The following is a 17476-nucleotide window of genomic DNA, read 5'->3' on the forward strand; positions in this document are numbered from 1 at the left end:
GTGCAATAGATGCCGTGTGTAAATTGAAAAGATAATACATTTGCAACATAGGTAGTACAAATATTTGGAAATGCATGTGTGTATAATAGGAAGATGAATCCACGAGGATATACATCCAGGACCTATGATCCAGGACCACATTCATGACTCAAGATCCAGGGCTCGCGATCCAGGACACAGGACCGCAGGATCATCCATGTCTCCGGATCCCAGCGTATATAGACACCAAAAAGAAAGACATTTGGGGAAGCTGGGTTAATCGGAACATGAGAGTACACAGGTATAGACAGAGAGAAGGTAGAAGTAAGATGTCCCCTGACAAACTAAGCCTATATCAGCAAAACTAGGGGCTGAATCTAATCAGCCCTAACTATAAGCTTTATCAAAAAGGAAGGTCTTAAGCGCACTCTTAAAAACGGATAGGGTGTCTGCCGCCCGAACACAAACTGGAAGCTGATTCCACAAATGTGGAGCTTGATAAGAAAAGGCTCTGGCTCCCATTGTACTTTTAGAGACTCTAGGAACAACCAACAACCCTGCATTCTTGGAACGCAATGCCCTAGTAGGACAGTAGGGTATAATGAGTTATTTAAGGTAAGATGGCGCCTGCCCATTAAGGGCTTTGTAGGCGAGAAGAAGAATTTTAAATTCTATCCTGTGTTCTATAGGGAGCCAGTGTAAGGCAGCCAGAACATGAGTAATGTGGTCCCTTTTCCTAACTCTGGTTAGTACACGAGCTGCAGCATTTTGAATCAGCTGAAGCGACTTGACTGACTTCTTGGTACATCCTGATAATAAGGAGTTACAATAATCCAGCCTAGAAGTAACAAATACATGGACTAGTTTCTCTGCATCGTTTTGAGGCAAGATATGCCTGATTTTTTTTTGTAGAGTGCAAGAGGAGGGGAAATGGTATTGGTGTAGTGAGAATAACTTTTCTGAGGGTGACAGGCCAGAGTAGATCACTGGGTTGCAGGTTTTAACTGGGAAGGGGAAAGTTAAATGTTTCCCCAACAGCTCCTGGGTTCAGTGGCAAAACTCCCAGAAATAGCCTGATTTCTCTGATGAAGTCCATAAGAATCCACTCTTGCTGGATCCGACTTCCTCTTGGTTCTTTCTCTCTTTCTGTTGAATGACATGCTGTCCACCTTTTAACAGCACACCGGTGCCCATCATTTCCTTGATTGGTTTCCTCCAGCTTCTCTCAGGGGTGGCTTGATTAGCCACTCCCCTTCTTCTCAGGGAATCTGTAGGAGTGTGTTTACTTTTTCCCCTGTCCTGTTACAACCTCATCTGCATCACAGCTCTCATCAATGACTTCTGCTCCATCTGTGGATGACAGTGAAGTGGGTCCACTCCACCACAGCTTGCTTTGGATGAGGTTCTCGACACTCTGGCCTCTGGTGGGTAAATCAGCAGGATTGATTTTGCCGCTGCAGTGAGCCCACGACTCTGGATTTGTGAGTCCTTGTATTTCAGTCACTCTGTTTGACACAAAGGGCTTCCACCTTTGTGCTGAGCTGCGAATCCAATGGAAAACGATCATCGAATCTGTCCACATGTAAAGCTGAATCTTTTCCATGTTGAGTGGCTTGAGGATGGGTGCCCTAACCTTGCCCCGATCAGTGCACCCATAAGCTCCAAGCGGGGTAAAGTCATTTTCTTCAATTAAGCTACCTTTGACTTGGAGGCCACTCTCCATCTTTATTTTGTCCTTGCAGATAGGCAACAGCACTGTATGCCTTTTCGCTGGCATCGCAGAAGACATGCAGTTTGATTGTCTGTGAGTTTGGTTGGATCTCAATTTGGTACCACCTCGGAATGGCCACCAGGTGGAGCTTTGGCAGCTCTGCACACCACTGATCCCATTTTTCAGCCAGGTCTGAAGGCAGCTGCTCATCCCATCCGATTCCCCTCTCCCACAGTTCTTGAAACAGGCACTTGACTCTTATAGTGAAGGGAGTCAGGAAACCGATGGGGTCAAATACTCGAGCTGATGTCTGCAGTATGTAGCGTGGTACAGAGTGAAGTAGCCCTCCACTAGACATTTAATTTGAAAGTCTTTTATTTTGTTCTGCAAAGAGCCAAAATATATATATTATTATCACAGTTCGCCACACACACACACACCGTGACTTCACTCAAGTGTATGTTTACGTTCTCTGAACGTATTTACTATACTAACACAGAAACAAAATGAACATCTGCATCAACATCCAAACAATAATCATGTCTGTTGCATTGCTATTCCAGACCAGTTTCATCTTGTACATTCAATATCAATTTGTTGCTCCGATACACAGTCAGCCAATCATTGTCACATTAACCTCTTAAACCCGGCCCCCCCGATACCGGGCGGAAAAACACGTCACTGCAGGAGACAGCGTCTGGGGGCTTCTTAATATTTAAAAACCTATGAATGTCTTATACTCAAATAACGGGAAAAAACTCAGCAACCTAATGATATGAGCCATTTTTACCGAAACAAAACACAAGTGGGTCAGCAACATCCGGTTTCACTATGAGTGGTCGCATTTTCGAGAGCTCCCGCTTTGGCGGTTATTCCTCACGATTTTTTTACATATTTCATCCTCCTGACAATATGGATTATGGACTCCTACCTCAACTCATCGATGAGACAACATCACTTAGAGAAGGAGAGTAATGAAAGCGGGGATAAAATGAACAACAATGACTTTTACCTTCTCAACGGCTGGGAAAGGAAACACCTTGCTTTTGGAAGTGCAAGCATTCATGCGTTATTAACTGCAAACCCGACGCGAAAGTACTTACCCCCGTCAGGCAAACTAGACCGAAGAAGTATGATCGTCTTGGTCTTATTGTTAGCGGGAGACATCCATCTGAATCCGGGCCCGGTGCAGACAAGAAGACAGTCCTGCAGGCTCGAGCAGCTAGCATCTCAATTAGCATCAGAACTAGCATCTCTTCCGCTGCAACAACAACTACGCGACGACAACAGAGACCGTGGAGACACCGGAGACCAAGGAATAAACGGAGACTTCGAGATTCCCCCGGGGACGCCTCGGCAGACAGACACGCATGAGGCAGTGACGAGAGGAAGAGAACCGAGATCCGAGGGAACAAATATCCGCCATGTTGTTAGCCACCCTGCTAGCATATCAACGGCTAAAGCTGCAACGGAGCCTCCCTCCCCCCCCCACCACCACCACCACCCCACACCACCACCCCACCACGACAAGCCGGTTGCTGTAACGGACAAAGACAAATATCTGCAAGCTGACGACATTGTGCATTTAAGCAACAAAAATGGACTACATGGACTACATATTTTTCATCTGAACACTAACAGCCTGAGACACAAACTGGCTGAACTCAGGCAGCTATTCATGAACGGTAAGGCAAGCATATTATGCTTTTCTGAGACCAAATTGGACAATTCCATTACAGATTCAGAGATTGAAATTGAAGATTATCTTGTAGTGAGAAGGGACAGGAATGTGAATGGAGGTGGTGTCTGCATGTACATACATAAAGACACCAATTTCAAAAACCGTACTGACCTGCATCATGAAAATATTGAATCTGTGTGGGTTCAAATTATTTTTGACAATGCTAAATCTGTAATAGTCGGGACAATCTATAGACCACCGGAACAGAGTGACTTTTATGATACATTAGATGGGTGTTTGGCTGATGTGGGGGATGTAGAGACAATTATTATTGGAGACTGGAACACGGATATGCAACGTAAAGACACGTCCGTCTTCAAGTCCTTCAGTAGGATTTGTGATCTGCACGGCTTCAGCCAGCTAATCACCCAACCCACCCGGGTATGTGAAACAACACAAACTACCATTGATCTCATTCTGACCTCTGACAAGTCCAGGATCTCCAGTAAAGGGGTTATAGCATGCGGGTTAAGTGATCATTATATGATATTCTGTACCCGCAAAAAGCTAAAACAAAGGGCCGGCTGTCACAAAACAGTCATATCTAGAGACCTCAAAAACTACTCTAGCGAGGCCTTTAACCTAGAACTGGAGAGCCTGGACTGGTCAGATGAGCTCAGTGGTACACAAGTTGAAGAAACATGGCTTGGTTTCAAAAACAAATTCTCTGCAATACTCAATGATTTGGCCCCCCTAAGAACAACCAGGGTAAAAAATCGCGCTGAGCCGTGGATGCACTCCGGCATACTGACCGCCATGAAAACCAGAGACAAAAAATGCTCTGAGTTCCATAAAAGTCAGTCAATACTTTCCAAAAGCACGAGCAGTGAACTCCAGGCCCACGTGACTGAACTCAAAATTGAAAGAAACAGACTAAGAAATGACGTAAGCTCCATGATCAAAACTGCCAAAAAGAATTTCATCAATGTCAAAACTGAGGAAAACAAAAATAAACCCCGTGAACTTTGGAAATTACTCAATATCCAGCTTGGCTGCAGTAAAAAACTCAAAACGAGATTTTCTAACTTAAACATAAAGACAGATAACAGGCTAATCACAGACAAACTGGATGTGGCCAAGTACTTGAACATTTTTTTCACAAACATAGCCACAACTCTTGTAAATAAATTACCCTCCCACTCAGGGCTTTTTGGAGTAGATCACATCATGACCTACTACAAAAACCTAGGGGTACGCAAAGATGATTTCAGTCAAGCAAGGGTAACAACAGCAGAGGTACTCATTAAACTGAGCGCCCTCCAACCTAACAAGGCCACTGGCCACGACAATATCCCCTCCAAATTCCTCAGAGACACAGCAACCGCCATCTCACCAGTCATAGCTCACATAATTAACCTCTCCATAAAACAGGGGAAAGTACCCAAAGACTTCAAAATTGCAAGAGTAACCCCCCTGCACAAAAAGGGCAGCAAATTGGACCCAGGCAACTACCGCCCTGTTTCTATACTTACCTCCATCTCGAAAGTCATGGAAAAAATAGTATATGAACAGGTCGAAAAGTACCTCGCGGAAAAGAAACTAATCTATGAATTTCAATCTGGCTTTAGAACATCCCACTCCACTGACACATGCCTTCTTTATTTGAGCGACCACATCAAACAAGAGGTGGACGAGGGCAAGTACTGCGGCATGGTGATGCTGGACCTACAAAAGGCTTTCGACACTGTCAATCACCCCATTCTGATTGACAAGCTAAAAGCAATTGGTTTTGATAAACTATCGGTGAGCTGGATGCAATCCTACCTGGAGGGGAGAGAACAGATGGTGGAGGTAAACGGTACTCTGTCCCCCCCCCTCCCAGTGAGCTGTGGTGTTCCACAAGGAAGCATATTAGGTCCGTTACTGTTCCTAATTTATGTAAATGACATGTCATCAGCATGTGACTGCAACTTGTTCCTGTTCGCGGACGACTCAGCCCTGCTGGTCTCTGGCAGGAACAGGTTGCAGGTTGAAAAAACCCTCAGCTCCGAGCTCGGCAGAATCTGCACCTGGCTCGCCGATAATAAATTATCATTACACCTGGGTAAAACAGAGTCCATTCTCTTCGGTTCGAAACATAATCTCAGCAAATCCGACGACTTCTCAGTTGCAGTGGGCGACATTATTGTCACAAGTAAGAAGGAAATTACATACCTAGGATCTATTCTTGAGGCAAACCTCTCCTGCATCCAATGTAATAAAAAAAGTCAATCAAAGAACTAGATTCCTATACCGGATCTCCTCTCTGGTAAACAAAAACACCCTGAAAACTCTGGCAGGAGCACTCATTCAAGGGTACTATGACTATGCTTGCACGTCATGGTACCATAGCACCTCCAAGGCGCTAAAAATAAAACTTCAAACATCGCAAAATAAACTGGTCAGACTACTGCTTGATCTTTCATCTAGAACCCACCTCACCTCTGCCCACTTTGACAACCTAGGATGGCTTAGAGTAGACGACAGAGTACAGCTACTTGCAATGGGCCTGGTCTACAAGATCCACTACACCTCTATGGTACCCATGTACATGTCAAAATTCTTCCCAAAGGTCAAGGAATACCATGATCATAACACCAGAGGGAGCTCCACAAATCATGTGAAACCCAGATTTGGCACAAAAAAGGGGGAATACACGTTTCGCAATTATGCCACATCAAGGTGGAACGCTCTTCCCACAACTGTAAAGGAAAGTAAAACTATACTTACCTTCAAAACCTGTCTTAAAGAGCACCTTCGGGGGAGAGCATTGCAAAACTGGCCCCGGTAATGGTACAAATCTCAACCTGTCGTTCAATGGACAGCTTCCCCCCCCCCCCATCTATGTATATACTCACATTTTAGACTCTGTTACTAACTGTAGGCTATATCTGTAGACTTGGTATGTCTTAAATGTCCGGTTAGGATGTATTAGAACGAAATCTAAAATGAAAATTGTAAACAAGCAATCTGTATGTAAAAAAACCACCTGTATGTAAATTGTAAATAAGCCATCTGTATGTCTTGTATGTCTTATATGTCTTAAATGACATGATGAATTGGAAATGGGGGACCCTGATGTAAACAAGACGAAAGTCTTTCTCTGGTCTGCATCCCCTTAACAATTGTATGTTTTGAGCTGTACTGTACTGTACCCAATATACAAGCTGTTAATAAACTTTTCAATCAATCAATCAAGTCTCACAAGAAGCGTTAGCATTAGCCCTTAGTGAAAACAGGCTGATGCTACTTCCGGTGCTAACTAGCAAAAACGATCTTTAAAACTTAATATGTTCTGCACAAACTACATATCAGCTGAAAGCTGATACTCCACAGATTATTTGTATATAAGTATCATCACTGTAGGACACAAACTCACTGAGCGAGCAGCCAGAACAGAGCAAGAAAACAACAACAGTGTTCTAAAGCATAACAATAATTATGTCTTACCGTTGCTGTTTTGTGATCAAAAGTCGTGTTCAAGGGAATAAAAACGCTGCTCAAGGTTAATCCAATGTCTCTTAGTCACTTTAGAATTGTTCCTGAGAAGCCATCATTACATTCCTGGCCGCATCGTAGGTATAAAGTTTTGCAGTCCGGGTTTAGGCTTTCTCAAGTGCTGTTTACGCAAGCCTCTCTCTCCTTGACGTAAGTGTAAAGCGGGATTTACTAACCCCCCCTCGATTCTATTGGCTCCAAAGTTTCAAAAAAGGTGTCAATCACCCAAATCGACCTATGGCTTCCAGAGATAGGATCCTGCATAGTATGAATAATGCCAGCAGCGGCTGCTTTACGCACAGACGTAGCCGAAGCAGCCGCACAACCGCTCCAGCACAGCAGCAACGAACACAGCGAACAGAGAACACAGCGAACAGAGACAACAGCAGGAAACCCTGATTAGGAACTTCAGGAAAGGTATGTACTCTCTCTGTTTGTATCTATTAGTTGTGTATTTGGTGTAATCTATAGTAATTCCACACTCGCAAAATACAAAATGGACGCCGCTTTGTTGTTGTAGCGTTATCGTTCAGTGAGAAACTAAAACAATGGCAACATCATGTTGGTGAACGTATAAATAGATTAATTGTATTTCGTGACTATAACACGGCAGTATATAAATAAAGCTGTATTGTATATCAACCCAGTATATATATACTGTTATTCCACACACGCCAAATGGATGCTGTTTTGTAGTTCTACAGACATTGACTATTAGCAGATTATAAATAAAGCTGTATTGTATATCAGTCTATATATATATATATATTTCACACACGCTATAGTATATATATATTTCACACACGCTATAGTATATATATATATATATATATATATACTATAGCGTGTGTGAAATAACAGTATATATGTATACGGTTATTTCACACACGCTATAGTATATATATATATATGAAATAACAGTATACACACATATATATATATATATATATGTATGTATATATATATATATATATATATATGTATGTATACTGTTATTTCACACACGCTAAATGGAGGAATTATTTCTGATTTGAGTTACATTTTTTCAAGTAATTGTTTTTTCCACATTTGTTTTCACAGTGAGGAAGACAAGTATCAAATGGCTTCTAGATCACAGCCATCAACATCTGCCTCATCCGAGCTACGACGTGCATCAGATCAGCATACAGTTGCCCCAGAGCCATCAACATCCAAGCTACGCCGCTGGACGTCTGCACCAGTACTAACTCAGCCTCCCTCTGCATCTTCTGATTCAGTGGACAGAATGTCAGGAGGAAAGTGAAACGGGCTGGTGTTTGGAAGACTAAGGTTGTTACCGTTCCTGACGCTGTGGTGGACTACAACAGAAGCATGGGCTGCGTGGATATGTCCGATGCTTTGATTGGGTACTACAGCGTTCACCACAAAACCATGAAATGGTACAAGACCTTTTTTTTACCATTTTCTGGACATTGCAGTGGTGAACAGCTTCCTTCTCCACAAGGAGCTGCACAAGATGAGGGGTGACCCCGGCAGGACGAAGCCACACACCCAGAAGTCCTTCAGGGAGCAGGGAAATAAATCAGGGAGCATGGAAATAAATCTGCTCAAGACAAGAGACAAGTGTATCCTATGTTTCCTAATTGTTATTGTGTAAGTAAACCTTCCTAGAAGTGTTAGTCGGGTGATAAACATGTAAGGGCTGTGGCAAAGTCCACACACAGACACACACAGACCATTTACATACAAAAAAATTTAATTTAATTTTTTTAAAAACACTTTCATTTGGATGGAATGATTACCTGTAGTGATAATACAATTATTTTTACAGTATGGTACCTGAAAAAGGTCAAATGGCACTGATGGTATCCAAATGTGCCCAAAGGTCAGTCCGCCTGGACTACTTTTAACTAAACCTCTCTAAAAAGGTCAAATTTAACTTGTTTTGCCTCAATCTTGATACAGGGTACTTATTATATGTTATACTTTGGATTCCTAAAGCTTTTAGTCTACTATCCCATCATTCAAGGGTAGTTTTCACTATAAGTAATGGGTTTGTTTTAGGCGGGGGTAAGAATTTACCTTTTTTTACTATGTTCCATCTGAATTTACTCTGACTGAGACATATCTATATTGATTCTGACACTTCTACATCCAACTCACAGATGTAACCTTGCTTTGATAAAAGAAATTATTCATATAACCCTTTTAGAAGTTAAGTTATAGTCATTTGTTTTGGGCATAGCATTTTCGAGCCTGAAACCTTAAAAACAGGCTAATAATGTAGGTATATCAACCCACTAATGGCTCTGTATGCCACAAGTACACTTCTCTTTGTATTTTATTTGCCTTTTTAAAATGTCCAGCAGTCCCTTTACATCAAATACAAAATGATCCATCTCTGCTTTCCATACTAACCCTAACACCTTCAGTACATTTCCACAAGTGGCTGTTTCTGTTGTGTGCTCCACTCCACTTTCTGTCCACTTGACTCTCAGATCTGGTGAATGTGTCACCCGTGTGCACAGGTTCATGCCGGCGTGAGACAGAATCTCCTTTGCTGTTGTGGTAACTGAAAAGGCTTCATCCACATCACATGAGCTGGAAATGAAATCATCAACATAGAGAGACTCTCTCAGTGCTTCCACTGCTCTAGGCTGCTCTGTTTCATACTGCTTGATATGATTTATTATTGTTGCAGCTAACAGGAAAGGGTTGGTGACACTCCAAATGTCACTCTATTCATTCTCATGATATAGCAGCTCATCTTTACAGTCTTTGGTTGGAGGCCCATGTAGCCACAGGAACCAAACATCATCTTTATCCTTTTCTGCTAGAGCTATCTGCAAGAAAGCCTTGGTAATATCTGCAGTAAAGGCTTTCTGGTGGAGTCTGAACTTAAGGGTTGGACCCGTCAGCAAACAGTCATTTAGGGAGTGGAAAATCAGCAAGCTGCAGACTCCTTTTCTTTAAATCGTTTTGGATTGGTTCGCCTGGCACCTTTATCACAGCACTGCACACTTGAGGGGTTTCCACTGCTTCGATCTCTATTCCTTGCTGTGAATTCCACACATTTTTTAGGGACACAATGTTGCGCTGTACTGTTATTGGAGAGGTGGCTCCAAAGGTGTGGAGATGTAGCGTCTCCTGCCTTACCACTGGTAGTCTTAGTGCGTTAACTACACTCTCATGAACGAAGCTTCTCTGGCTGCCTCCATCCAACAGACAGCGTATGACTTTCCTCCCTGCTGGGCCCTCTGTCCACGCCTTGACTGTCTGGAGCAGGACTGTGTTCTGGACAGCTTTCATTTTAACTGTGCTTGACACAGCGGATACCACAGCATCAGTACTTCCACTGTCGGCATCTGGTTTAGCTTCACTTTGATCACAAACTGACTGGTGATGTCTGCGACTACACAAGGCACATGAAACACCCTTGACTTTGCAGAATTGTGCTATGTGTTTTGGGCCAAGGCACACATAGCATCTTCCCTGGTTTCGGCACCAAAATGTTGTGTAATAGAAGCTTCGAATGAAGAACCAAGCGACATCTTGTCCAAACTGAACTTTTACTTTATATTAATTTAACAGTTTCCAACAAGAACGGTGGAAGACAGAGAAAATGCACTCGACATGCTCGCATTCAATTTCCATATCAAAAACAGGAAGCTGTCAGAGCAGGACACATACTTGCACGTCAAAATAAAAGCATTTCCTGTGAAACATTTTACCCTTAACTTCTATCAAGAAGAAAATAAACAAATGTTTCTACTGCCTTAAATAAAATAAGTTACAACACCCTTTGAGGCTCGAGGAGCGGACAGTGTGAGCTGGATTACTGGTGTCGTTTCCTGGTTGCTGTGTGGGGTCTGCGAGACAGCAAGTGTGTGTGTGCGGAACTGCGGCTGAGAAAATATAAGGCTGAGTGAGTGTGTGTGTGTGTGTGTGAGGAGCTCCACGGATTGGTCCATTTGGGTATGGGCACGTCACTGTACCCAGGAAGAAAACAATGGAAAAAGAGAAATCTCCAACGAGGCGTTCTGGGGCAGCATAGACAGGTCTTCTCTGTGTTAGAGTTTTACTCGCTACAGGGAGTACTTTGAGGGTTTGTGACTCTGCAGACCGTTTACATGCAGAAAAAGCTTCATAACACACAAGGGGACGGGTAATAACCAGAGAAGCATGACATGGAACCTTTAATTATATTCAAAATCAAGCATCTACCTTATGTTGACCATTTGATGTGGGAATTAAATAGGTGTGGCCAAAAATGAGAAATACAGTATACTTGATGTTGACCTGGCAGTGTGGCAGCAGTTTAACAAAGATAGGAATACATATATATCCAGTTGGTAATAAATGTATAATATAGATATATACTCTCATACTATATACTGTTTACTAATATGTCCTGTTTCTTCTTAGACATTTACTCTTTTATTTATTCATTTTCATATTTATCTCAGCATTCATTTATTTATTATTTTTTAATATAATCATGAATTTATTTCAGGATTCATTCCTTTTTGTATTTATTTTCAACATACTGTATATTTATTCTTAAATGTATTTAATTACTGTATTATTTATTTCCATATGTATTCTGTTATTTTGTTCATACTTCCATAGTTAATGGCTAGACAAAGGGCCCCGCCCTGACCTATCTTCAAGCTTCATGAACCATCAGGATCTGAAAGTATTGAATTAACAAAGAGGATGTTATATTGCTGATTTGACATTACAATCAAAAAGTCTTAATGTACTTCCCAAAAGACAACAGAAAGCTGACCTCACACACAGTAGAAAAGCAGCAGTGATTCTTGGTGACAGAATGAAGTGAGGACAGATATTATTCAGTCAGAGTAATGAGTGCTGTCCTCTGGTCCTCAGGTCCGATAGCAGGTCATGTGGGTGACGGTAACTTCCACTGCCTCATGGTGGTGGAGCCCAGCGACCCCGAGGAGCTGCACAGGGTCCACCTGTTCACTGAGAGGCTGGCCAGGTAAATCAACGCAGAACTGAACTACTGATCATCAAAACATGAATCTGTTATTCCAGGGTTGTTAAAGGACATTTAAGATATATATTTAAATGAATTGACAAATGCAAGTGCCCTGCCATTTGAACCTCCAGAAATAAATGTATGTAGTCTGCTGGTCCAAACGGTAAATGATCATCAGTATGCACCTTTTAATTGGCTAGTCTTTATTCATGTCATGCTTAACATTTGGCCCTTTCCGCATGGGAATAACAAGACAGCGCTGCAATACCAAACAGCAAAATTATGAGTATCGCTTTCAGTAACACATGTAGAAAACCTTAAGAGAAAACTCAGTTAAAGCTTGTATTTACTTTTATATGCTTTCAAATAACACAATTTGTATTTATTTTTTCAAATCTCTTTTTTTATTCTGCAACCATAAGCAGAATAATTGAAACCTTACTGATGTGTTTAGTTGTATACATGTGTTGTATCATTCTGTGTGTGTGTGTGTGTGTGTGTGTGTGTGTGTGTGTGTGTGTGTGTGTGTGTGTGTGTGTGTGTGTGTGTGTGTGTGTGTGTGTGTGTGTGTGTGTGTGTGTGTGTGTGTGTGTGTGTGTGCCCCCCCAGGCGGGCCCTGGCCCTGGACGGGACCTGCACAGGGGAGCACGGGGTGGGCCTGGGTAAGAGAGCACTGCTGTGTGAAGAGGTGGGCCCAGAGGCTGTGAAGGTCATGCAGCGCCTCAAGGACAGCCTGGACCCCAAGAACCTGATGAACCCTGGGAAGATTCTGCAGTGATGGAGTCTGAGGGAAAGACAGAAACATAAAGAATCTCGGCTACTGACTAAATCAATCAATGATTTGTTCTCAAATATATTTTTGATGATTCTAATTATTTAAAAATCGTATTGCTTCTGCAAAGAAAAAAAAAAGTGTTTTCTATTTCGTAGCGACGGCTGAACTGCGGCAACAACAACAACGTCATTTAAAATGACGGCAGCACTTATGGAGGTTTTCTGTAACTGTCCAAGTCTGTTCAGAGTTTATTTTCCATGAACCAGTCTTTAAACACTGACAGAGCCCATAATGTGTTCCTGTTAATGTTTACTTCCTGTCTGTCTTCTTCTGCTGTTCCCGTTAGTGTTTACTTCCTGTCTGTCTTCTTCTACTGTTCCCGTTAGTGTTTACTTCCTGTCTGTCTTCTTCTGCTGTTCCCGTTAGTGTTTACTATCTGTCTGTCTTCTTCTGCTGTTCCCGTTAGTGTTTACTTCCTGTCTGTCTTCTTCTGCTGTTCCCGTTAGTGTTTACTATCTGTCTGTCTTCTGCTGTTCCCGTTAGTGTTTACTTCCTGTCTGTCTTCTTCTGCTGTTCCCGTTAGTGTTTACTATCTGTCTGTCTTCTGCTGTTCCCGTTAGTGTTTACTTCCTGTCTGTCTTCGTTTGCTGTTCCCTTTAGTGTTTGCTTCCTGTCTGTCTTCTTCTGCTGATTTCTCTCACATCCAGTGCTCTTAACCTCTTTCTTTCTCTTGTTTTATTGTTGTCTTTTTCTTTTCCTTACTGGTGAGAGTGTAGCCATCTTGAATCCAACAATGATTCCATGGTGTTTCGGATGGAACTCGTTTTTTTGGCCACTACTGACGTTAAAATGACAGGACTTTTTTCTGCGGATTGAGGCATCTGCACATTATCCCTTTATCAGAGCGTCCTTCTAGCAACAGTCTGTTATCCTTAGCAATGGTTTGCTATCAATACAAAGAGCAGACCACAGAATGTTCAAATAGCAAATAGGCCAATAAGAATTGAGTATTCAGCTAAGCAAGTAATTCACTGGGGGCCTTTACGACCTGTCATAGCAAGAAAAGCCCGGGTGTTTCTAAGAACACTAACAACATGTTCAGTGTAGTGACATGCGTCAGCGACAAGGCCCTGTACCAGGAAACTGAAATCAAAGCGGCCATCTTCATTTCATTATTTACTTCTGTACATTCACTTTAAAAAGGAAAATCAACATTTGTTCTATGAATTCAAGTCAATCAAGAATGTTTTTAATTAAAAATAGTGGCAGTCCATTGCTGTACTCTCTATGTGGGTTTTTCATGCTAATATTATAAAGCTGTATTTGAATTAGGACTGATTTGCATAATTGCCTGCTAATAAAAAGCCTATTCCCACTTTATTACCAAACAGTACAACAAAATAAACCACCAGTTACTGAATCCTTTGAATCTGTCCTCACTTTGTTCCTGCATATCGTGATCATTCTTGTTTGATATTTAGCAAAAATGCTAGTATTTGCTTCTCCTCTGTTGTATATTATTGTACGCATGCCATATTAGCTGGTTCCCCTTTTTCCAGTGGGCCAAAGAATGATGCTAGTTAAGCTAAGCTAACCGGCTCCAACTATCAGACTGGTATCATCTCACCCAGCGCCATATAGATAGAAGAGTTACGACAACGGAAGTCCAAAAAACGGTTATCGTCACGTGGTTCATGTAGACGAGGATCGTTCCTCGGAAGTTCATGGCGGGCAATGTGAATGCATTGATAACAGGAGATAGAACTACGATTTTTGGTAATTATTAGTGAATAAAGGTTTTGATTTGCAATATTTATACAACAAATCGATATGTGTATGTATTTACATCAATATGTTTTAAAAAATAAAATAGAATTTGCTAATATTAAGTGATAATATTAGGATTAGTGTGAACAACTAGTTTACATATTTGGCTAACAGTGCCTTGGTTAAAGAGCCTGTTGCTGTTTATTTATAGCTTTGAATTCTTTAAAACCAATATTATCTTCTTAAACTTGTATGGTAGTCAGGAGCATCACTTTCTAATGTTTATTGATATATTTAGAGGGAGGGGATCTAAAGTAATGCTTTAAAATTCAGATTAGATTAATTTCTACCATTTTCTTAAATTCATGGTAGTTTCAGTAATCCCATGGTAATTGAGGACACAAGTTATCTAAATGACTAATGTCATCTTTATGGCTTTCAGAAAGGACAGGAGACCGACAGGTGACTATCAAAGGACTAGCAGCAGCAGCAGCAGCATGATGATGATGATGATGTTAAATGTGTTGTTTTAGGAACATCCATTGCAAATACATGGAATTCAATAAACATTGAATAGCATATCATGCAGTTTGTCTGTGCCTTTTCCTCTGTGTTGTCCTGGCATATAGTCTCCCCCATGGTTTGCTGTGCTGCCGGGGGATGCTCTAATCGCTCAGAGAAAGGAGTACACATGTAAGGTTTCCCCACTGACACAGAGAGGAGGAAAGAATGTCTGGCTCAAGTCAGCAAGAGCAATTTAACTATCACAAAAGACAACAGCAGCAACAACATATGTGAGGTAATCATATTTTTCACAAAACGAAGACCACACCATTGGGAAGCTTAATGTCTGTTTAATAAAAAATAAGGAACAGGGAGAGGCTTGCAGAACTCTGGGAGTTCCCCCCTGGGGTTCTTGTGCTGAAAGAGGGAGACAGGAGAAAGGGTTAGATACATCTAGCAATAGGGTGGGAAATTGCTGACCTATTTGAAACTTACCTTGTGTTTTCACTCTCACTTAAGTCCCTCTCCCTTTGCCATCAATCCAAAATCAGCTTAGCTGCAACATAATACAGACAGGTAATAATCAACAGAATCACAAAGACATTATATGGCTCTGCTAAAAACACTCACCCATAAGTTATGTTTTAGTTTACTGTTTAGAAGTCTCAAATATCCACTCTAAATCCATATCAATAGCGATGTATCACAAAAATAGCTATCTTCCTTATTATTGTGTAACGTTAACTATATTATACTAGCTTGAACTCCAAGATGGATATCCTCATTTCACCACCCACTACAATCACACGCCCCAATGTTATATTTAACTAATATGTAACTCCCTCCACCCCGGATAAAAGCAGGTTAAGAAGCCCCGCTTCTCTAATTCCACAACGTTGGAGGAAATAACATTAAGAGAACGGATTAATAGGCTGTTCGAGGCGTGTGTTGATAACTTTATCCGGCATTCTAGCCTAATCTGTAAACGTTAAATATACTGATTGAAGGGATAATCCACTAACATCCTTTAATACACATGTGTAGTTAATTTGATTCAGATGTTCTGATAATATCCGCAATATAAATCTTTAAACATCTTCTTACCTTCAAAAGTCCATCACGAACGGTCTATTATGCTGCAACCATAGACTGCTAGCCGCAGATCCTCTCAATAGTTCCCGGATGTTAGCGGCAAGCTAACTTCCGGGGAACTATTGAGAGGCTCCACGATCCGCCATTGCTGTAAAAAACTGGTCCATTGGAGTGAACGGAGATGTCGTAACTCTTCTATTATGGCTCTGGTCTCACCTATGGACAGAGTGATTGAGTGTACTACATTTAAACTGTTTAAATGTTTACAATTCCTCAGAGAATGTATTATACATATTATGTATACTTTTTTGAGTTGAATACCTGTATTATTTCAAATTATTTCAACCATTTTCAAACTGTCTCATTGTATTGGTGTCGTATCTCCTTTGGGCACGCATCAGCGTCAGAAGCTGTCGTACATGTATTTTATATCCAGTTTTAAGCCATATTTTTACCTCACATTATTTTGATCTTGGTTGTTTCGCTGACTAATATTTACCCAAATTAAGGATTTTTGTCACGGGACGTCTGAATCGTAAGATTTTTGAGAAACAAGCTAAGCAAACGTTAGCAGCAGCCGAGCAGCTAGCAGGGGAAACTGATTAGAAATGTGACTCCAAGTTTTCTTCCAGGTTTCTAAGTCTTGCACAACAAGTACATCACTTGAAATATCAATTTCCAATTTTATTTTTCAGGCTTTGACATAAAGTGAAATATATAAAGCAATCCTATTCTGAGTTATAATGTCAGCAAACAAGCTACATCAGTAATGAGTCTGATCTCCCCTACAGACAGTATGCACCTCATGTCAGCAGCTACAGAATGCTGTTATGACCTCGCTCTACTTATAGAAACTGGTAGGTGACTCAGCAATAGTCACACTTGTACATGTTGGTATCAGAGAGCTGCACAACAGCATGCTAAATAAAAAATGATTAGAATGTCAATTAACCTTCCTGTGGCATTGCAAAACATAGAGATTTTTACTAAATGGCTTTCTTTGCAAGACAAATTATGCTTCAGATTGATTCAGATGTTTCCAGGCTGTCAGTCTGCTTTCACATCATGCTCCCATGGACATTGAACTGGACAGAAAGGAGATGTGCTGACTCAGCAGTCAGGCTGTTTGTATTTACTTGATCCGGCCCTGTCACAGAGAAGAAGTAATACTGAGCTGTGCCCCAGTCAGACTGTGGGGGGACATGCAATGTTTTAAAGATGGATACTATCAAATGCTGTTAGCTACCTCCTGCCTTTATTATCCTGTAAATATTATTATCATAGCTGAAATGAACATTAGAAACACAATAATGAATCCATGCACATTATCTGATCTGTTGAGGACACCAAGGTTATGTCTTCAATTGTATTTCTGTGCATTTGGAGCTTTATGCATGCATAACATTTCACCAACACACACGTATTTAAACTCGCTGGGTTTTTAAAGGT

At 41.3% G+C, this 17476-nt stretch overlaps 1 protein-coding gene across 1 annotated transcript in view; it reads left to right on the forward strand.

The window, feature by feature from the left end:
* The window catches only part of ldhd (lactate dehydrogenase D), a 47639-nt gene extending 33555 nt beyond the window's left edge, over positions 1 to 14084 (forward strand). Inside the window, exons 10-11 of the mRNA XM_034195753.1 lie at positions 11778 to 11889; positions 12499 to 14084. Coding sequence (XP_034051644.1) covers positions 11778 to 11889; positions 12499 to 12667 — 281 coding nt within the window. The 3' untranslated portion in view covers positions 12668 to 14084. The remainder of the gene's footprint in view (positions 1 to 11777; positions 11890 to 12498) is intronic.
* Positions 14085 to 17476: the final 3392 nt, after the last annotated feature.

The sequence above is a fragment of the Gymnodraco acuticeps genome, unplaced genomic scaffold (assembly GCF_902827175.1).
Source record: "Gymnodraco acuticeps unplaced genomic scaffold, fGymAcu1.1, whole genome shotgun sequence".
Classification (NCBI taxonomy): domain Eukaryota; kingdom Metazoa; phylum Chordata; class Actinopteri; order Perciformes; family Bathydraconidae; genus Gymnodraco; species Gymnodraco acuticeps.